At 48.0% G+C, this 22,058-nt stretch overlaps 1 protein-coding gene across 1 annotated transcript in view; it reads left to right on the forward strand.

Annotated features, from left to right (window-relative positions):
* The window catches only part of LOC144158894 (uncharacterized), a 70,602-nt gene that overhangs the window by 35,634 nt on the left and 12,910 nt on the right, over positions 1 to 22,058 (forward strand). Inside the window, exons 9-16 of the mRNA XM_077690077.1 lie at positions 2,403 to 2,496; positions 3,272 to 3,426; positions 4,383 to 4,490; positions 5,561 to 5,653; positions 7,587 to 7,713; positions 9,136 to 9,254; positions 18,488 to 18,554; positions 20,793 to 20,907. Of these exons, the coding sequence (XP_077546203.1) occupies positions 2,403 to 2,496; positions 3,272 to 3,426; positions 4,383 to 4,490; positions 5,561 to 5,653; positions 7,587 to 7,713; positions 9,136 to 9,254; positions 18,488 to 18,554; positions 20,793 to 20,907 (878 nt within the window). The remainder of the gene's footprint in view (positions 1 to 2,402; positions 2,497 to 3,271; positions 3,427 to 4,382; positions 4,491 to 5,560; positions 5,654 to 7,586; positions 7,714 to 9,135; positions 9,255 to 18,487; positions 18,555 to 20,792; positions 20,908 to 22,058) is intronic.

Below are 22,058 nucleotides of genomic sequence, written 5' to 3' on the forward strand. Positions count from 1 at the left end.
CCTTGAATTGTCTGCCATACACGTATGGGCGAAGTATTGAAATGGCCCGTATAATTGCGAGGCACTCTTTCTCAGAAGCTGAGTAGTTTTAGGGGCGAATCTCCTAAAGCCATGGGTCTGTCCATCCCTTGTGTCTCGTGGTACGTGACCTCAGCATGCTTTCGGAGATGTCGCAAAGTGGGCCGCGTTGCACGCGCAAGAACCGGCTGCAACCGGCAGCGCAAACTAGGCACCGGGAGCGCGAGCTTGTCTGTGTTCACCAACGGAGGCGCGAGCGCACGTGCACTGCGAGGGGGAGATCACACAAGAGATCACGCCACGAACGCAGGCAGTCGTTCTCGGAGATCGAATGAGACGCAAGGACCTTTGCTCGTTTCCTCTCGTCTTGTTCGGGCACAAGTTCTTCTTTCTTTACCGTTGTGTCCCATCCTACGTGACAAATTGTGGTGGAAGTGCGGGGTAGTCTTCGATGGCGCGGGGTCTTTCACCAGGTCTGGGCCTGGGAGCATTGACTCCGAAAATAAAAGTTGATTTGTACAATGTACGCACACAGTCTTACGTCTTTCTTAATGATGTAATGGGCGAACTTTCACGGGAGAGTTACGGTTACCGATGATCTCCCCCTCTCGAGCTTCGCCCCACTTATCATCATTCATTCCGTGGATATGGCGTGATTTTTTATTTCTCCTCCTCCGACAGACCACGGCTGGCACAGGCGATTACTTTTTCGCAACCGCTTTACTTTTTGACGAGGACGGCCCCCAGGCCTATATTACTGGCGTCCGTGTGCATTTCCATTTATTTATTTATTTATTACAAGTACCTACATCGCCCATTGGGCATTGTTGTAGGGGGGTTACAATAGAAAATAGAATACAAACAGCAAAATTATATGTGAAATAAATCGTGCATTACATTATACATGAGAAATCTAAACACTTGCAGTACAGCATTATAACAAAAGTACAAAACACAGGATTATACAACGAAAGCAGTAATTATACATATAAAAAATCAACAATCAAGACAAATACAAAGCCAACGTTAATATATGGGTTATTTCAGCAACTCAAAATGCTGCTTCAATGGCTGTTAGGAAATTAGAATCAGAGAATATTGGTATTTTTAGCGCATTCCAGTCACTAATAGAGTTTGGAAAGTTCGGCATCTTCGTCGAAATGAGCGAGCACGGCCGGGTTGTTCATGCGTTGTTGTAGCTCGCAGAATGCTTCCTCTTGGGCGTTTTCCCAGCTGAAAGGGGTGCTATCTTTCGTCAAGCGTGTGAGTGGCTTTGCAATGCGTGCAAAGTTTGCGACGAAGCGCCGGTAGTATGTGCACAGTCCGAGAAATCTTCGCATGCCCTTCTTGCCTTTCTGTCTTGGGAAGTTCGCTACGGCTGAAGTTTTCGCCGGGACAGGCAGGACTTCCGTGGCATTGACACCATGGCCCAAAAACTTGAGTTCCTCGTATGCGAAGCAGCACTTTTCAGGCTTAAAAGTTAGCCCCGATGAGCGAATAGCCTCGAGTAGACTCCAGCCTTGCGAGGTGTTCGTCGAAACTTTGGGCGAATACCACAACGTTGTCGAGGTATACGAGACAGGTGTGCCACTTCAGGCCAGCTAGCACGGTGTCCATGACTCTTTGAAATGTTGCTGGTGCCGTGCACAGACTGAATGGCATCAACTGGAACGGCATCACCGCGAACCATGCTTTGGCTTCGTGACAATATGAATATCCCTTGTCTAGTGTGTATAGCGCTTGTAAAGCATAGCTACAAAAAGAATATAACTTAAACAGTGATGGCCGACACATAAGATTGTTGTGAAGAAAATTCCAGAAAAAATTACAAATAAAAGATTACGATAAGATGGCAAAGCAGTTGTCACTTGCGTGAAGAAATGCGAGTCCCTTAACAGAAAGAATCTTTGACTCGCCCTCTAGGCATTGAAAAGAAATTAAGTGTGCTACAGGCTGGTATAACCTCATTGCAAGGCAACAAGCAATAACTCCTGATTGCTTACTCAAGCCACTATATTGACAAGAAAAACGTTTCTTTCAGTTATAAATGTTTGCAAAGTAGAGTTTCACTTGTTTCGAGCAAAGCTTAGCGACACAGGCTTTTTGCGAAGCATTGTGTCATGCGAAAAAGCCAATCCTGAAGGGCAGGACGTGCAGTGAAGCTTGGAAGTTCGAAAATGCGGAATGTTCCAAACAATAAAACTGCGCTACAATCTTCTAAAATAGCAGGCGCTATTCGTGAAGCATTCAAATATTCATACACCTCTGGTTTCAATATTTAACCAGACTTAATTAACCAATGAGTGTAGTTCTGGCCACTATCCAGTGCAATGCTTTGATGTTCGAAACCACTGCACTCAGCCACGGTCGCTTGGTTCTTTCAGATCTGGCTGGACGCAACCAACAAGGTGGCAAGGGTGGAGCTATTTCCGGTTGACAGCAAGGACGAGACTGCAGAGATCCACGACTTCAACTCAGGTGAATGCCACCGTTGTGTTTGTAAATGCGAGTAACAGCTGCGCATCAAATGGAAAGGAGGAAAAAAATGATCATAATCCAAGCTGGCTATTAGGCATGAATGTTGCCATTTACCCTTTCTCAGTTTCGCTGTTTAAGCTCACGCAGACAACGAACTGTTCACCAGGAACACTCTCCTTCTCTCTCCATCTCTTTCTGCATGTTTCACGTTCAAACCTTACGTGCTGCACAACATACTGGACAAGAGTTGTTTACTCCCATTTTTATCAGTGTGCGAGAAATATATAGATGGGGCATGTTGGCGGGATTTTCGTGCCAAGTAAGAGAGAGAGCGAGAGAAAGCAGAGAACAACAGAGCAGTGGCAGCACGTGAAGAGAGCTGCCTACGAGAGAGTGAAGAGGACATCACAACGGATGTGCAGATGAACACCTCATATTGTAGAATTGAATGTGCAGCGAGTTTCGGGTGGCAAACGAGGATTAACTGGGAACGATTTCGACAAAACGCCAATACCGCTTGACACCAAAAGGAGCGACCGGCTCAAGTGAGTTCAAGTTTGTTCGAGTGAGCAAACGTGACCACTGAGACGGTTAGAGCACCAAGTTTGGGTGGAACGGTGTCGAAGAACGTGCGAGAAATGCCGCACTGCGGACTTTTGAAGCCAGAGCAAGGTGTGTGCATTGGGTCGAGCTTCAACGTGGCAAGGGAGAGGGACGAGGTGTTTGCGCACACTTAAAAATGGATCGTCCACTATTTTTTTTCTTTATACCGCAGGTGTCATGTACCGCTTCGACAAGGAGGGAAGCTGTGTGGTGGACCACCTGTCCAAGTCGATCTTCTCCAAAACCTTGGTAGACAGGGAGATCTTCACCATGAAGAGCCCCGCTGAAATGCTGGAGCTGGTCGGAAATTTCTACTACGCCGGACAGGTGTGGAAAACGCGCACACGTGCCCCTGTCTGCATGGAATGCGAGCTACTTAATGTTACACTACGGTAAAAGCAAGCCAAAGGAGTAGCTTAATTGCTCATGTGTATCACAACCTTGGCTCTGAAACTTGTGTACGTGGACTTACAACAGCTTCGGGAACACTACACTTAAAACTAGCCATTTCCTGGATTCTAATATATATGTGGAGAAAAAAAAAAGCGTGTTGGCAGCTAATAATGTACACTACGGCGGGTAATTTAATCAAATCTTATTTCCTCGGTTTTACCTTAACCTAAATTTCATGGTCAATTTTGTTGTGGGTGCTGTTAAAGGTGTCAAATTAAAAACCGTGTGGTAAACTAATTTTCTGGTGACTATGGTGACAAGGCTCGTGGTGTAGCGTTCAGCGTCAGTACCCATTTTTGAAAAGTATGTTTAAGTGAGATAGTAATCGGAGTTTGGAATGTGTCAAGCAAATAGCGGCGCCGTGATTCTTTTGTTGGGGCATTTTTGTTATTGCACATGGCTTGTGGGAGAGAAAAGAGATCAGTGCAGGATGCAATACGGCCAGCGACGGTAATGATCACGGTGTTGTTGCACGGTAATGATCACAGTGCACAGATCTTTAACTGCATTCCTCTGCACCACCAAAGCTGGTTAAACAGAAAAACAGACATTTTTTGTCGTCTCTTTATTTTATGAGCATACTGCTCACTTCGCGTGCTATGGTTTTTTTTTTGGGGGGTGAGAAACTGCTGCATGTTTGTTCACGACTCACGTTGTGTCATGTGTGAATCAGAAAAATCAGAGATTTCTAGAAATGTATTCGTGTGCGAGACAGGACATAATTAATGCGAACTTTTGTGCCCAAAATTGATAAATACCGTCTTTTTTACATCGTGTTTTTTTTCTCTTTTTCTCTTCTTTTCTTTTGTTTCTTCAAACTGTCGTGACAGGCCTTGGTCCGTGGCGTGGCCTGTGACATTTGGGAGTCAGTGAGAACTAACGTGACCGTTGAGTACGACACTTACACCCGCGTCGTCACCACGTTCTACTTCACATCGGTGAGTTGTCATTGCACTAGTGACCGTAATGCTTTTTAAACTGCGGACATTTGTTTCCAGCAAAATGGCCACCCGACTTTTGTCGAAAGATGCTATAAGCGTGTTACTGTAAATTTAGAAGACTGGCCGTATTCGTGTGAAACTAGGCCAGTTATAAAATTTTTATTCAAGTGCTCTTCCTTGCCCTTATATTCATCTTTCTCTATATTTTGAATGGTCCTGGGAAGATATCACGAGCTTTTTCATTTTCCTGTTTCCTTTTCTCGCTCACATTAGCATATGGCTCTACCATTAAGCAGCACAGCCATGCAAGAAGGCCCACCCTTCGGCAAAGAAAATCACTTTGTTGAGTAAGCACAGATGCCGTAAAGAGCCCCGAAGTGGTGAAAGCGAGTGTAGTTGATGACACAGGATAGTAGGTCGTACGGCTTAGCTGCTACCTGCGTAGAGTTTATACCCCCATGTTCAGAGGCAACACTGATTATTCTCCCCTCGTGATTGTTATTCTTTGCGGGACACAATTTTCTGCTCGATTGAGGACATCAGTATTATCGTTGTAAGATACGATACGTGCCTGTCTTCAAGCAAAAACTGTTCACGCATGCATACGTACGCATATACATACAACTTGATAGATCATTGTGACTCTCTTATCACCAACCCAAATGCGGCACAGTAGACTAGTGTTCCGTTTTTTGTTCTGACCCTCACATCACTATGCAATGCCCATCACCGATACTTAGGATACTGAAAAATAAAATAAACAGTGTGTATATTGTGCTTCTCGTCGTGTAGACAACCCTCCGCCCTGCCTTGTACAGTGACCGCTCACATAACGAAACATAAATGCATTGGCAAAATCTCATTCATTTGTTTATCAGATACGCTCTTCAGTGACCAGTGCCCTTTATGAAACCAGGAAACTGCTAATCTGCTGTTATGTCTGAGCAACTTGTTTTTAACTTATTCATGGTTCAGTCTGTACATGCTGTCTTAGGCTATGTGCCAATTCGGTATGCTGCCGAAAAGCCGAAGCATTAATGATGACATCGCCACCCCGTTTTTTTCAGCTCCAGTGGTTTTCTGCCGGACACAAGGTCGACAAGTATGTGCCGTTGCGCCGGGAAACTGCTGGCATGAAGGATGACTACGTGGGGTGGACGGTTGGTATCCCAACAACTCGTCGCGTCAGAGCTGTCCCTTTTGACACACATTTTGTCAACTAAAACGACCGCTTTGTCCCAACAACAACGATACAGATGTTAAAGCATCATCATCATCACCATCTTATCTGTGCCCACTGCAGAGCAAATGCCGCTCCCGTTAATCTCCAATCATCCCGGTCCTGTGCTAACTGCGACCAATTTATCCCCGCAAACTTCTTGATCTCATCTGCCCATCTAACTTTCTGCCGCCCCCTGACACGCTTGCCTTCTCTAGGGATCCACTTTGTTACCCTTAATGACCAACGGTTATCTTGCCTTCACATTACATGCCCCGCCCACTCCCATTTCTTCTTCTTAATTTCTACTAATATGTCCTTAACACGCGTTTGTTCCCTCACCCACTCTGCTCTCTTCTTGTCCCGTAATGTTAAAGCAAACTCAAACAAACAATGCAGATGCTAAGGGAAATGGATGGGGCAGTGGCAACTGACGAGCGGCTTCCTAGTCAGGTGTTTGCGGCATCGCGGTATCTTTTTACGATACCGCGACAAGAAACTAAAGCCGCCGACAAGAAACTTGACTGGGCGATTGTAGGTGGGCCTCTAGTTCCACTCGATCATATCGCATGAATGGCAGCAAGCATTTAAAACAGACTGATAAGTACGTTTTGCGTATTTCATCATTGCCACACTGCTGACGCAGTTTTTCAATATTATTTATTGTCTTTTCTTGATTAAATAAATGTCTTTTGGGGTTTGAATGCAGCTAACTGGGTAACAAAGGCTAGTTCTTTGTAACAAACAAGATTCATGACCCTTTTGAAGGTTCCAAAAAGGAGTGTACAAGAGTGCCACAAATCCCACCACCTGGTGAAGTTATTGGTGGATGAAATCAATTGGCTGAAATAATTTATTTGATTTGCCATTTTCCCAATCCTTTGCCAGTCCCCCTCCACGGATATGTACTGGGTGGAGGGGAAACCAGGCAGCAGTGCTGCGAATTTTAGAGTCAGGGGCAACTACTGTTGGCTGACTTTGACTGACTCCTTTTGTGGGTAGTACTACTCTGTGCATGTATATATGCGCATTTGGGCATACCGGACTAAGACATGATGCGTTGTTATGTTTTGTGAATATCAGCTGTGTCATACGTCACAAATGCATCTATCTCGGACTGAAGCACCACAAAGCTTTCAAACCCGTACCATCTCAGTTGGCACTCCAACAAAGCCATTGCCTTCATCACGTTGCAACTAAGAGCTGTCCAAATTTTTAGGTGAAACTCGAGAGCAACATCAATGGGCATTCTAGTAGTCCTGCCCAAACTTCTATTAATCTGCTCTTCGTACTTGCGTAACTAACAACAATAAGGGCGCTTTTAAAGGGTGCTTCCCGGCACGCACAGTTGTGATGCAGTGAAGCAAGCAAGAATGAGTTACCGTAATTTCGCGCGTATAACCCGCCCCTGCATATAAACAGCACCCCCACTTTCCGCCGACGAATAAAAAAATATATCCCTGCCGATTGCCCTCATATTTTATACATAAAAAGATGGACCAAAGCTATTACTTAAGCAACATTACGCATATGTTTACGCAAAAGAACTTACCTAGCTGACTACGTATCTAGATGAATTGCCGCATACATTTTTTCAGTTGGTATTGAGCTGCGTGCAAAATAAGCACTATCAATGGGATAACAGTGGCTTAGTCGCTATTACTGCTTTAGGAGCATCACGGCCCAATGCGCATTGCGGTGAAGCTGCACCAAAGGAAATTGCTCGTATATAATCTGCACCTCTACTTCGCCCCTGATATTTTCGCATTTTTGATGCGGGTTATACGCGTGAAAGTACGGTACCCATGGAAATTTGGGCCAATCCTGGAGCGAAAAAACTCGCAAGACTGACTGTTCCTCCCCACCGCGCACAGCCCGAGGTTCACGCCATCAACTACTTCGACTTTGTCGAGGAGGACAAGCTAGACGAGACGTTCCTGTGGAACCTGGACATTCGGACCTGCTTCCCTTCCAAGACGTACCTCGACCTCCTCTTCGTGGGTGCGTGTCGAGCCGCTTCCCCTTGGCCAATCCCACTGAGATGTATGGCTAAGACCTACTCGCGGGTCATTGTACAAAGGCCGCCCCGCGACTGTGGGAGTGGCCAAATTTGGTGGCAGAGTTCCCTACAACAGAGTTCCCTAAAACAACGTAAATTTTGAAGTGACGCGCAATCAGACTCGCATGTAACGCTTTACAAGCAATAGATTACTTGTAATCGATTACATTGTACTTTTATTTTGCAACGCTCCCTTTAAGGAGCAACGATCCTAGGAATTCATTAGCTTTTTTCGAATAATCGATTACAAGATTAGCCATTACAGTAGCACCTCATTACCAGAGACACTCAAGGGACCCATGAACAATGTCTCTTGCAACACAGGTCTCTTGTAACCAAGGCCTCTTGTAACAAGGAGTTACTATACAATATTTCAAGACACACATTTTTGCTAGTGGGGTTAGATGTGCTGCAACCAATAGGAAAAATGGTCAATTCTTTTTTTATCTCTTTCAAAACCACTAAGTGTAAAATCTAAAAAATTAGCACACTACAAAAAAAAACCGTGTACGGAAATTTGAGGCATGTACGTGCAGGTACGAATTTTTCGTACTGGATTTAGCAGCGGCCTCGCTATTTATGCCACGCTATATATGTGTGCATACTTGCTACCATGATAAAACAGAGGTATTCAAAGTAACTTGGGAAGTATTCAACTACTCTAGAGTAATTTCTCGGTTACTTTTTGTGGGATTTATAGCAATTGTAATCGTTTATTCTTTACAGTGATGTAATTATAATCAATTACATCTTTCAGGAATGTGTACAAGTCTGCACGGTATTGGCGTGCAAATGCATGTATTCCTCAGTTTGGGAGTTTTTGTGCAGGGGCGGAAAACTATAAATCACTCAGCGCACCCCATGATCTAGGTCCCGTGTAGGGCCTGCACTGTAACTAATACCCTCACCACACCCTAGCAAAAATGACAAGCAAACGGTTATTAAAAGGTGGTTATAATTGACAAAACACCCAGTAAAAGGGTGTTTCCTTGTGTTTTTCCTAGGGTGTACGGGTGTTAGTTTAACTAAACACCCTTGAGAGGGGTGTTTCCTTGTGTTTTTCCTAGGGTGAACGGGTGTTAGTTACACTAAAAACTCTTGAGAGGGGTGTTTCCTTGAGTTTTTGCTACAGTGTAAGGGTGTTAGTTGCACTAAACACTCTTGATAAAGGTGTTTTTGCTACAGCGTAAGGGTATTAGTTACACTAAACACCCTTGAGAAGGGTGTTTTCTTGTGTTTTTGCTACAGTGTAAGGGTGTTAGTGAAAATCCCCCTCAAGGGTGTAAACCGTGTAAGAGTAAACGTGGCGTCTTTTTATACCCCTTTTGTAATTTCCCTTTCGCAACGCACACTGCTTGGTGCAGCCGACAAGAACGTGAGCCACCGTGTGCTGCAGAACAACCACGACACTATCCTGGAGACCGTATGGGAGAAGCTGTACACACTGCCCCAGATCTCGCCCCTCCGCATACCCAAGCCACAGGTAAGGGGAGCCCTCCTGTAGTGGACTCTCAATGAGGGGGGGGGGGGAATTGGCATAGTAGCTGAAGAGATTGACCACATGACCACTTGCTTCCATGGGGAGTGCGGGAGAGGAGAGGGAGTTCTCCTGGAACTGCAATACACAACTCCACCCTCCTCTGAGAAAGCGGTTATTAAAACGATTACAGCAGCTGCACTCAACGCGAAAGCTGTCAAGTGCGGAGCAGCGATTCGACTGAGGGGCTGTAGCTCCCTCTCTTGACTATTTTCAGTATCAGCCTGGCGATGATACCGGAAATAGTCAAGAGAGGGTGCCAAAGCCCCTGAAAAGGCATACAAAGAGACGCTGAATTAAGTTTTCAATAATTTGGGGTAATTAATGCGTTAGTTCATGCTGTTTTCTTACTTTATAATACTGTGCACTTATTTCTGACCTAGCAACGGCAGTTTCCGTGGCAACGGCGTAGTGCTAAGATCACCCCCAACACTTTGCGTATGAGTAACAAGTGCCTGTGTGGCGCAATGGGATTGACATCGGCTTTTTAACATGAGGGACCCAGGTTTTGATCCCAACCAAGGGAAGCGGTGATCTTTTCGAAGCCTTTGCTTGGGTGCGCGACACCGCATGTCTGCAGTGGCTCCGTGACCCCGGACAAGCCTTGAGGACAAGCCGGGCCCCTAAAGTGGTCCACACTTAAAATTTTAAAGCCCTGCCACTACCGTGGAGACGGAAGACCAGCTAAGCTGTACAGTGGATAACTAAATTGAATTGTGTGTGGTGTGATCGAACTTCCTTGGAATAATATTCTAAATTAATTCTCATACAATTTGTTTCGGGATAGCTTTGGCGAAACAAGTTTCAGCCATTTTCTGTAACCCTCCATACACGGCCATGTGTCGACAGGAGACAGGAATCCCGCAACATTTGCAGCTTCACTGTGGAGTCGCCAATTAAGACTAGTAAATGAAATTTGGTGGAATAGTGGAGTTGTCCTAGCAGCCAATTTCCGTATGATTTTTTTACTCTAGCTCTGTAGCGAGCACGTATTATTCTTTGTCGACACGACTCGATAGACGCCCGCAATAGTGGTCAGAACCTATATACTCGGTGACAATTTAAGAACGGCACCAGAAGTTGCCGCTGTGCCTTATCACCGTAGCCGGATGTTTCTCCGCGCGGCGAAAGTACGGCGTTACTGGGAATATTTTGAACATGGCGTGAGCCGTTCCAGTGATTTTTTGGACTTAATATGCTTATAAACGACTCCAGTGACGACAAACAAACTGCGTGAGACAAGGCAGACGATATCACGCTTTCATAGCAAACCCCTTGCAAAACGCGCGCGCACTGACGTCACGGGTCCGGCGCTTTGACGGAGTGATACACTACAGGAGGTGGTGCCGTTTTTTAGTTGTGACCGAGTATAGCAACACAGGTACACCGTAAAAAGAAAAATTGGGTCGCAGAATTGGAGAAGCGTTCGCACACTTACAGACAAATGGACAGCGACCCTGAGTACGGATTGAAAAAGCAACACTTCTATCAGTACTATTGTTTACACAGCTACAATGCCTCCTGCAGTGCGTTGGGGGCTCCAAATTTCCGTAGTAAAAGTGAAGGATGCATTAAATTGCCCGAGTGGAAAAAAAATCCTAAGAAATACAGGTTTTATGAAACAGAAAACCCGTCATGTTTCGCAAGCACCTGTGATGCTGGCCCATGTAGTTAACGCCCTTATAAAGTAAAGCTATGGGTGCTTTTAATAGTAGTGATTATAAGCTCTGCTTTTTTCCAAGGAACGGCATATAGGGGGCCCCTGAACTCTTTAGCGGGTGGCCTGCCAACTACAAAAATGTAGTTCCTGTGATAGTGAAAAATGGTGCCGAAAAGCACAGTTTTTTTTACAGCAAAGCTGCCTATGGCTAGTTCCTAAAAATATTTGCGTCTGCGAACAGCCTCGCATTGACAGACTTTTGAATCTCTCGGCAAAGCCAACTTTCTGGTGAATGCTCTCAAGCTCTCATATCATTCCAGGTATATTGAAAAAAAAAAAGAAATCATACTCACTCCTCATTAATCGGCAACACAATTGCCGACTACTACGCCCGAGAGATGGCACGCCGGGCACAAGAGGAGGCGAGTGGAGGAGAAGACGACCCGACTCCCGTCACTAGCTTCAAAGCGATAACGGAGGTGTACAGGGAGGACAGGCGCACACTGCCGGCACCCCATTGTACACTTACACGGAAAGAACAGACAATATTAAGAAGAATTCAAGCGGAGTCGCTGGCCCACCCAAAATTACTACACACCATGTTCCCACAACAATATGAAGACACATGCCCCTTCTGTCGCCAAGAAAAAGGCACCTTGCGACACGTCATCGCAGAGTGTACGTCACTCAAAGCCCCCATCCCACAAATCCCATTCCCAACCACCACCCCCCTACCCCCTTCCCCCAAAGAGCGATGGGAGATCCTACGGTCCAGCCCCACCGCAACGACCCACGCGGCCCTAGTGGCCCGGGGCCTGGAGGTGTTGGCCGTTTATGGGCCCTGTGAATAAGGGACCACCCCGTCGGAGGCCGCCTCAACGGTGACCTCAAGGGCTCGAATAAAGTTCTATCTATCTATCTAAAAACCACTCCGATGACTCCATAATTACGCCGAGTTATTTACTTGTTTACTTATTTACTTTACCGAGTTACTTTACCAAGTTGTCTACTTGTATTTACTTTATTTACCGAAGTATTTACTAGTCATAATTAGTTAGGTTACAGTGAAGTTGTAAACATTACAGAATTCCCGGCAGCTGTCAGTACACCACCATCTATGGAGGGAGTATATGGTTACAGAAACTGGCTGCAGCTCCTGTTTTATCAAAACTATCCGAAAAACATGCGAGGATCAGTCGTTAAGATGACCATACCCATATTCCTTTCCCTGTTTGCAATGATAGCTTAGTGCGCAAAGAGTGTCCCTCGCAGTGTCTTAGATAGAAGGCTCCACTTGGGTCCAATATGTAGACCCTGTTCTTATCGGAGTTTCGCAACGCCACGTCAGTTCGTGTTCTTAGCGCTCTCTTTCGTTTCCTGCGGGGCGACCCTACGTTTTGCGTTGGGTAGCCCCCCCTGTGATTCTGGACGCTCTCCGCCACCTTGCTGCCCGTCTCCTTCGTCTCGCCGTCCAAGATGGCCTCTATGCAACCCGCTGCCGTGAAATACCGGCCACCAGTCCCCAAGGCGCAATGCTTCAAGCTTGATGCCCCCAAGGATGCTTCCGTCGACGACATCATTGATGCCATCGAAGACGTCGTGGGTCCCCACGGCCTCAAGGGCCTCCAGCACCAAGGAGGCATGAAGTTTTGTGCCGCGGTTTCGTCCGCTGCTGCAGCTAAGAGCCTCAACGAGCGTGGTGCCATCGTCGTGAATGGCACTTCGTGCCCCGTTACATGCATAGGTCCTCAGATCGTGTACGTCACCGTCTATCGTTTCCAATGGTACATGAACGACCAAGATCTGGGAGCAGCCCTCTCGCCCTACGGCAGGGTGCTCAGCGTGCACTACCCAAACTTCAATGGTCGGCCGCGCATTGAGAACGGCGTTCGTCTCGTTCGTATTGAGATGAAGTCACCCATTCCAAACTTCCTGTCTGTGCGAGGATACAAGGTACAGTGCGAGTACCGGGGCGTAAAGAGAGTGTGCTCTCGGTGTGAACGCGAGGGCCACAACCGCTCCGACTGCAAGACGCCGTGGTGTCCTCGGTGCGAGGCCTTCGGACACGAGTTCGACTCATGCTCGGCCGTGTGTCGCCGCTGCCGGGGAGACCACGCCACGGCGGACTGCCTGCGGCCGCGGTCTTACGCAGACGCAGCGAGTGAGTTTCCCGAGCTTCCTCGCGGCGCCAACGAGGCTTCGCAGGCGACTTCATCGCAGCGACAGACGCCACCCGAGGACATTCCTTGCAGTTCTGTGCCTTCGAGCGATGACGACGCCTCGAAAACCACGACAAGCGTTGAAGAAACGCCGATGGATGACGTTGAATCATTGCCCGCACTTGACAGGGACACGTCATCAACCAACGAGCTTGCTAGCCAACCCACTGCAGCGACAGCGGGCAGCTCATCCACCGATGATTCCTTCTCCCCGACCAGCTCTTCGGAAGTCGACACAGAAGAAGGAAGCTCAGCGGATCAGCGTAAGCAGCCATCGTTGTCCAAGCCTGTGGATCAAACACACGTTCCAGCGGCCAAGGCCCGAGGTGCCCGCAACCGAGGACTCCGCGTTCCCTTCAACGAGGACGACGCCAAGCCCGCCCGCCGAGAAGCATCCAAGCCCTACCACCGTGATGCGACGGCGGCAAGTCTTCCGGCTGGCCTCGCTCGACACCAGGACGACGCCTCGCTGCCTGCCGACCCACTTGTCTTGACCAAGCAAGCCCTCTCAACACAGAACAAGGACCCGCGCCTGATTAACCCGATTAGCCAGGTTGCGGACCTATTGGACAGCTCTCGTGTGGACAGCAAACGCGAACTTTCATCGGCAACCGACTCGGATCACACGGCAGACATAAGTAAGAAGCTGTGTCTGCCTATTTCTAACGCCAGTCCAGACTTGTAATTGAAGGGGCATCAATGGGTTTCGCAGCCTTTATTAACGTTCTTTTTCTACCGGCGCTCTTGCTATTCGTGCACAAGGGCGATGATTCTCGCTGGCGAGCAGGGGAACACAAATTGCGTATACAGGCTTCGCGAAATTTCATTGATGCCTCTTTCATAGCATCGTTCCTTATTTTGTTTTTTGTTGGCCCCAGCGGCTATCATTGGGTCCCTTCTGGTTGTTGCTCCGTTCCGGGGTCGCGCGACATCGTTCCACGTTGCACACGGCCCCTATCGAACCACCTATATAGTTGCTCCGTGCTCGCGTGCCGCTCATGTCACGTGTCATTTGTTTTGTTCTATTTTGCGCCTCACGAGGTGCGTTCGCTACGCCAGGCCCAAGGAGCTCGTGGTATGTTCGGCGTGCGAGTCGATCACTGAGCTCAGTGGAGAAAGAAAGGAGCATCAACGCTAAGTAGCGCCTTAACCTTTTATGCTAGTGCACTTTCTTTCCTTGAACGCCCAAGGCTTTCGAAACCAGGATAAGCAGAGGGAGGTTATGCACTTTGCTCGAGCGCGAAACGTTGATGTTCTTTTCTTGCAGGAGTGCAATTTTCGCACGCCTCGAGATGTTTCCCTGTTTAAAGAGCGCTTCTGTGTTGACGCTTTTTTTACATTGTCAAACTCGCCTGCCTCTGGAGTTGGCGTAATAATTTTGCGACCCAGTTTGCGCCAAAAAGCGCATGTCACCTTTGGGTTTGACGGCCGAACGATCGCGGTCGATTTTTACCTTTTTTCTCGCCGAGTACGTGCTGTAAACGTGTACGCGCCGGCACAGCGTCACCTTTCTACAAATTTCTTTGCATCGCTGGATGTTTACTTACTCGACAGTTACCCCACATTTTTAGTGGGTGATTTTAACTGCGTTTTAGACCCTGTTCGAGACCTTCGGGGGCCGGGTCAGGGACGACCGCGGCGCGGCGCGTGCGCTCTTGGTGACTTGGTAGATCAATTTAGACTGAGTGACGCTTGGGTGCAGACCCACGGCGGCACCTTCGCTGCAACTTGGGCGAGAGGAGCGTCCGCCAGCCGGCTGGACAAATTCTATCTGCCCCCAGAACTCAGTCGATGCCTCGAAAGCTGCGAGGTGCTGGTGTTTCCGTCTGGCACACCCCGTATTTCCGACCATTCTCCCGTCTCCGTAAAGTTGGTGCAACGCGGAACCATCTCAAGCCATGACATGTGGCGTATGGACATCTGCCTGCTAGCGGATCCTGATAGCGTTGCTTCTCTTAAGGACCAGCTGAAACCCGGGCCGCAGAGGAACGAGTGGGAAGACTTCAAGTCGAGTTGGCGCAAGATACTTATGGAGGCGGGACGCAAACGTAAAGCGCGCATCTCACGAGAACTGGATGAGGCTTTGAGGAGGTTGCGCATCATAAAGAGCGGGCAAATGACATTTGCCATGCGCGACTATGAGGGTCTGTTGAGGGCGCGCTACGAGAGGCTTTTGCGTCAGTCGTCTAGCGCAGCGGGTCGTGCATTCGTGCAAGGCAGGCCTTTGTCAGACCCGTCGGCACTAAGGTATATTAGGGCAGGTTCGGTAGATGACGTCGGCCGAGCGCACGTGCCCCACGTTGTGTTGCCGAACGGCGCCGCCAGTTCGCGTCCAGCCGACATAAGTGAAGTGTTCACTCACCACTTCAGGAAATTTTTTAAGGCGTCAGGAGAGCGCGAATCTTCCCCGGAATTTGAGGAGAATGTTCGAAACTTTTGCGGTGAACTTCCACAAGTTCCCAGTTCCTTAGCTGACACTTTGACCGCTCCTGTCTCTTACGAGGAGCTGTGGGATGCAGTCGGAAGCATGAACCAGTCCTCAGCCCCGGGGCCAGACGGCATCCCATTGAGCTTTTACAAAGCCTTCTTTTCGTGCCTGAAGGACCCGTTGTTAGAGATGGTGAACGCCTTTTTCACCCATGGTGTGCGACCACTTTCTTTTAAAGAGGGCAACATAGTCCTTATAACGAAACCTGGAGGGGAGCCGTCAGACCCGCGAGCATATAGGCCTATTACTTTGCTGAATACTGACTATAAGATCGTAGCCACCATAATTTCAAGGCGCCTCTCCAAAGTGTTGCCGCACGTAATGAGCCCTGCCCAGACATGTAGCGTGCCGGGGCGCTCGATTTTTTCGGCCCTGTCTCTCACCAGGGACTTGTTCGCATTCGCCACTCGAACAGGCATTCCAGGCTGCTTTGTATCTCTGGATCAAGCCAAAGCCTTTGATCGAGTGGAACATCGTTATTTGATGGCCGTTCTTCGCAGCTTCGGCTTTCCAATGGAACTTATTACGAGGTTAAACCTCTTGTACCGTGGCCTCACTTCCCGACTCCTCGTAAACGGACAACTTAGCGCCCCTTTCCAAGTTGAGCGAGGGATCAGGCAGGGGTGCCCACTCTCCCCCCTACTTTTTGTCCTGGCAATCGACCCTCTACTTAGACGCGTGGCGAACTCTCCTGGCATACGCGGCTTTCCCCTTCCCGGACAGGCCCAGGTAAAAGTGTCAGCGTACGCAGATGACGTGTCCCTGTTTTTGCGGGACGACAGCAGCTTCACCGCGTTCTCGCGCCTCTATTCCATCTACAGCGAGCTGTCTGGCGCGCAAATAAACAGGGGTAAGAGTAAGGCACTGCGATTCGGAGCATTCACGTCAGACCTTTGGGGAGAAGTGGAGTGGATCGCCGCCGTCAAAGTCCTTGGTGTAACGTACCACGCCTCGGGGGAGGTGGCGCGTGAGACATGGACGGGAATTGTGAAGAAGGCCAAAAAGCGCCTGTCGGTGGCTGGGCAATTTAAACTGTCCTTTGCGGAGCGCAGTTTCGTAATTAAAGCATGCGTTTCTTCCGCTCTTTATTACGTTGCGCGCATAGCTCGTCCACCCCGAAATGTAGTGCGGAAGCTGGAGAGCAAGTTCTTCTCTTTCTTTTGGGGAGGAAAGACGGAGAGGGTAGCTCGGGCTTTCATGCGGCTCCCAACCAGCATGGGGGGATACAGCCTTCCATGCATGTCGACAATGTGCAGCGTCCTCGCGTTGCGTAGGTTTGTAGATTTGACGCGAAACCCGGACTACATAGGAAGCAGCTTTCTAAACTACTTCCTGGGCACATCGCGAGGTGTGTTTTACAGTGACCCTTACATCGGCCCTTTGGCAGAGGAACCGCCGTCGTTCTACACCTATGTTACGAAAACCTTTCGAGAACTGATAGCACAGATCCCCGACTTGGAAATTTCGGACATTGCCCCAAGCGAACTTTGCGAGCAACTTGCTGTGGCGAAACTCACTGCGGAGCAGAAAGCGCGCTCTAAAAAGGCGCGCTGGAGGCAGCTGACTTCTTCGGTCCTCCCAGCGGACGTCAAAGATTTCGGGTGGGAGCGTGGTTGGGGCGTTCTGCCCACTAGAGACCGCTTGACAGCGTGGGGCGTAACTCCGTCAGCGCGGTGCCCTCAATGCGGACAAAATGAAACTTTGCGACACGCAATCTTTCAGTGTTCTGTTGCGAGGACGTTTTGGACGCTGATGTCTAGGATGTTTAAAGTACGCCTAGGGGAGCGCACAAAATCGCGCGATGCCCTCGTAACTTTTCTGTTATGTGTGGGGGCCCTGGTTGTGTGGAGGCGTCGTGGTGTCGCGGCACTCCGGTCCCGGCCTCACAAGGCTATGTTCCCCATGTTGCTGCGCATGCGCACGCGTCTGTTCGAACACCTGGAAGCGGAGCTCGCCACGCTGGGGGAAGAGGCGTTCCTCCTGCGTTGGTCGTGCCGCTTCATCAAGGTCAACAACGCACGTTTGGAAATAAGAATAGTTGAATATTAGCCCTGTAACTATACTAAAACAAGTTAGAATATTAGCCTTGTAATCAGACTAAATACGATACATAGTTATCTGCAGTGTTCACTTTACCATGTGTGTATCCGTAACTATGTAAGACTGTAGCACTTCTACCCACATTCATTGTGTTTCGACCCTGAAACTACTGTTCGCGTTTGCCAACAACTCGACTTTCTACTCTGTTTATGTTGTACCCTGCGTGGTACAAAATGTTGCAACTTGTGTGTAGGCCAGTGGCAGCCACTTCTGAATTGTTGTTTGTCTGTGTTTCCCTTTTGTAATGTATATTTGTTACCCGATGAGTAGTTCCATCGAGGCATGTTATGTATCTGCTTCGATGGACAAAATAAACCTCTTCATAGATGACCATACCCTTACAGCAAGTTTCATTTCCTCTTCATAATTACGTAGTTCACAGTGAAGCTAAATACTATTGCGGAATTTCCAGCTGCTCTCAGTACACGGGCTCCTATGGGAGGGGAACCAGCAGCCCCATGTTTGTCCGCTGCAATAAAACTACAGTGGAAGCGTGCTAGCCCAATCGCAAATTACAAACAAACGCGTTTTGTTTCGTGCACTCCTGGACTGCGCCCAGCTTTGCTGGTCCTTCCTTCTTCAAAGAGTGGAAAAGCCCTGATTTTTTTTTTTCGCGGTGCTCTTCTTTTTTTTTTTCCAAAGCATGTCTAGGCCGCATCGATTGTACCATCCTTGCATTTTAGTTCCTAAATTGCGCTTTGTCCATGTGCAGATTGGATTCCTTGAAGACGGCAGCATTCACATCGTGGCCCTGCTGCTGCCCCCACCCGGCCCCCTTGGTGAGGATACATTTGATATTGGAAGCCGGTTCTCACGCCAAGCTGACACCACCCATGTAAACTTTGGCTTCACAAATCTTCACAGCGCAGCCCCATTTTCCTGCATGCGTATGCCACGAAAAGCCGCTCCCCTCATTTCCACTTCCGCCACCTCTTCGCCTCTGGCGCTTCATACTTTGATATAAGATGGCGTATATTGCCCCGTTAAATTGTCTTCCCAGCAATGCCTTTGTGTTTGGGAGTGAAGCCGGCTTTAAAAATTAAAGCCGTTCCACTCAATGTGAAAGCTGTCGGAAGTGCAGAGCAGTGATTCGTCATAATGGGCTGCAGCGCCGTTATCCACTCACTGCTGCATTTCAAATTTCCCGCCTTCGCAGTGCTCATGCGCGCCCTGCCTGAAACCGCACCAGCGGGAGTTCTCTTCTTTTTGCGCTTGCTTTAATTTCGCCTGCTGGAGCTGTCTTGCATCATTTCGAATGCGTAATTTTTTTCTTGCGCGGCTGGTGCCTTTCTGCGTCATTTCAAGCGCGCCATTTTTTCCTTGCGCGGCTGGAACCTTTATGCGCATAATTTCCAATGCGCCATTTCTTTCTTGCGTGGCTGCTTTTTTCGCTTACTATCGAAAAACTAACCCTACGAGCGTTCCTAACTAAAGGAACGCGGGGGCTGCCGGTTATATGCACAGATCTTGCCTGAAATGTACCTGCAGTTTTCTTTGCGCTAAATAACGGGGAGATGTATGAGAAGCGCCAGCTGTTCACGAGGTTTGAACGGTTATGACTATTCGAACCGCGTGGTTTTCAAAGCCTGAGTGACTCCCTGAACCCAGTACAGAAGGCTCTATATTATCTCGCTGCGCCGGCTGATTCCGGCAGTCGCATGGACCGTTATCGAGCTAAGCCGACAATGCGAGCCCATTGGTCTTTGTAAGCTGGCTTTTTCACATTGCGGGTTGCGCAGTGAAGCCTACTCATAACGAAGAAGAAGATAGGCGGGGCAATGGGTGGGAACATGGCCGAAGCAGACCAGCGACGAGGATCGGGCCATGGGCGCCAAGTGTAGGCCAAATGCTTGTTGCGATCCTGAATAGCACGACGCTAAAAATGAAAAACGTCAGCATGACTACAATCCAACTGTTTGCTTTCCTGGTGCAATGTCGTGGTTCGAGTGGAAGTTTGTGGCCAACCAATAACCCACCAAGAGCTTCGCCGGTCATGCACCTCCACAGAGTGGAATGGCATTGAGTATTTAAAATCTGCCGGTGAAATTGACATAACTGCACATGCATGCTTTCTTGCAGTTATGCAATTGCTTAATTAGGCAACCAAGTTGGTATCTGTTCTTAAACCTTGAAAGACAAGACTTCAACGCCACCTCTGGGTTTTTGTTTGCCCCAGTTTCGATGCCTGTCAGCCACCTTTCGTCCACAGCTTTGGAAGCCCAAAGATGGTGCTAAGTTAGCTGCAGTGAGCACGGTGTGTAGCAGAAGTGATAGAAGAGAAATCAGTTTGTTTGTTTGTCTGTTTGTGTATTAGTCTGTCTGTTTGTCTGTCCCTGGCATTGCCAGTGACACCTCAGCCAAGTAAGTTTTCTCTCACTCATGCCATGTGATTTAAAACCTAGTTACTTTGCAACTGCCATCTTGCATAACTGTCACAAAGGAGAAGACACAGGACTTGAAATCACTTGGTGCTTAAAATCACCCTTTTATAATTTTCTCTACCCGAGAAATAAGTTGACAGCTTTGCAAATAATATTAAAAGCAGAGAGAGAGAGAGAGAGAGAGAGAGAGAGAGAATTTTAAACACAGTAGGATTTGTAGTTCGGGCAAAAAAATGTGCGTGCTAGCCACTGTGGCAGCTTCAGCACTTGCAAGCAATATGCAGACGTACAACAGCCCCCTTTTTTGCACACGCCAATGTATGATCGTTATGCACATGTCAGTCATTTGAACATCAAAAATCTCGAAAGGTTTTTTTTTATGACAAACCTATGGAATGCAGCAATATTGACAATACAAAACAATCACTTTTTTGCTATCTATAGCTCAGTTTAATAGAACATACATCAAGCACCATCACAGAGCATCTAAGCCCTCCTCTGTTTATTGCTGTGCTGTGTATTTAGTGTAGCAAGCCACACAAACCTCGAACAAGCGTCCTAGACTTACTGGCACTGCATCTGCACGCACCAACGCCAACTCTGTACCATCCCGCTCGTGCCTTCCCCATTCCGCAGCTAGTTTCACGGGCGGCAAAAACAAACGCACTCCCGGGGACAAGATGAAGCACCTCGTCAAGATGTCATCGCAGGAATCGTGCGCCCAGGAGTGCCTGAACGACGCCCAATGCCTGTAAGTTTTGCTTTGCCGAGAGCACTGCTCAGCCCCAAACAGAATGGAAAGCCCTGGGAGGCATGTTTAGGTCTACCCGAAGGCCTAACCTTGCTAACTCCTTTGCCCCAGCAAAGGATTAGCGGTCTGACACGCACCGTCAGTGCTAAGACTGCAGTTACTGTTGCTGAACTGAACTCTTGAAATGAACCAGGACTACAATAGCATTGTCAAGGAACAGTGTAAAGAAGGTGACGGCGGAAGTGCTAGAATACTTGCTACATTTCAGTTGTAATTACGCCCGTCGGTACAAAGCAACAGCCTCGGTACAATTACCTCGGTACAAAGCAACAGCCAACTCATGCAATCAGTGCTGTGAAAAACAGTGTTGGAACACAGCTGCGGTTTCGGCGATGGTTTTGGGCTTTTAGAGTTCGCATAGATTCAAGTCCTGCAACGCGCCAACACTGTATGTCCTGCAATACCTGGCAGAACTGCTCATCACAAAATGTGGACGCTGGCACAAATGCAGCAGCAATAGAACAACCAGTTTGCAGTGCGCAAAACAAAGCCCAAATGTGCAGGGATCAGTCAACAGCCTGCCATTAACAAAAGCAACTGAATTGAGCCCGCCCTTGAAGTGGGTTGTTCTGGTCCCAATACCGTGAACTTTAAGCAATGGCACCATTGTCTGTGACACCAAGGTTGAGATGCATGTAGGTGTGCTTGTTCAGGTAGAAACTGCATTTGATGTTAAGGGGGGACATGCTCTTGAAACAGCTCCTTTTCATTTTTAATTAAACTCTGTGAAACATGTGTCTTGCTGCTTTTCCCCCACCGATTTCAAATATGCCACTGTTTTTTGTAGAAAGTCAAGTTCCTGATATAATTAGAGATAGTTAGCCATTTTTGGAGCAAGAATAGACAAAACAGTGTTAGTGATAAAACTGTTATCTTTATATTTCTCAATACTATGAACCCTGGTGAATGCAAAAAGAGAAGTGCTTTCTTGGTGCTTTGCTTGGAACTAATTTCACAGCTTATTAAACTTTGGTGGCACCAGTGGCAAGGAACCATTTTGAATGCCCATTTCAAACACCAAATTTAATGAGCTGCAAAATTAGTTCCAAGAGGTGCATCCAAGCGGTTCAGTTTAGTTAAAAATTAAAGGG

This window comes from Haemaphysalis longicornis, unplaced genomic scaffold (genome assembly GCF_048455015.1).
Source record: "Haemaphysalis longicornis isolate Haplotype H1 unplaced genomic scaffold, Haemaphysalis longicornis Haplotype H1 scaffold_10, whole genome shotgun sequence".
In the NCBI taxonomy this organism is placed as follows: domain Eukaryota; kingdom Metazoa; phylum Arthropoda; class Arachnida; order Ixodida; family Ixodidae; genus Haemaphysalis; species Haemaphysalis longicornis.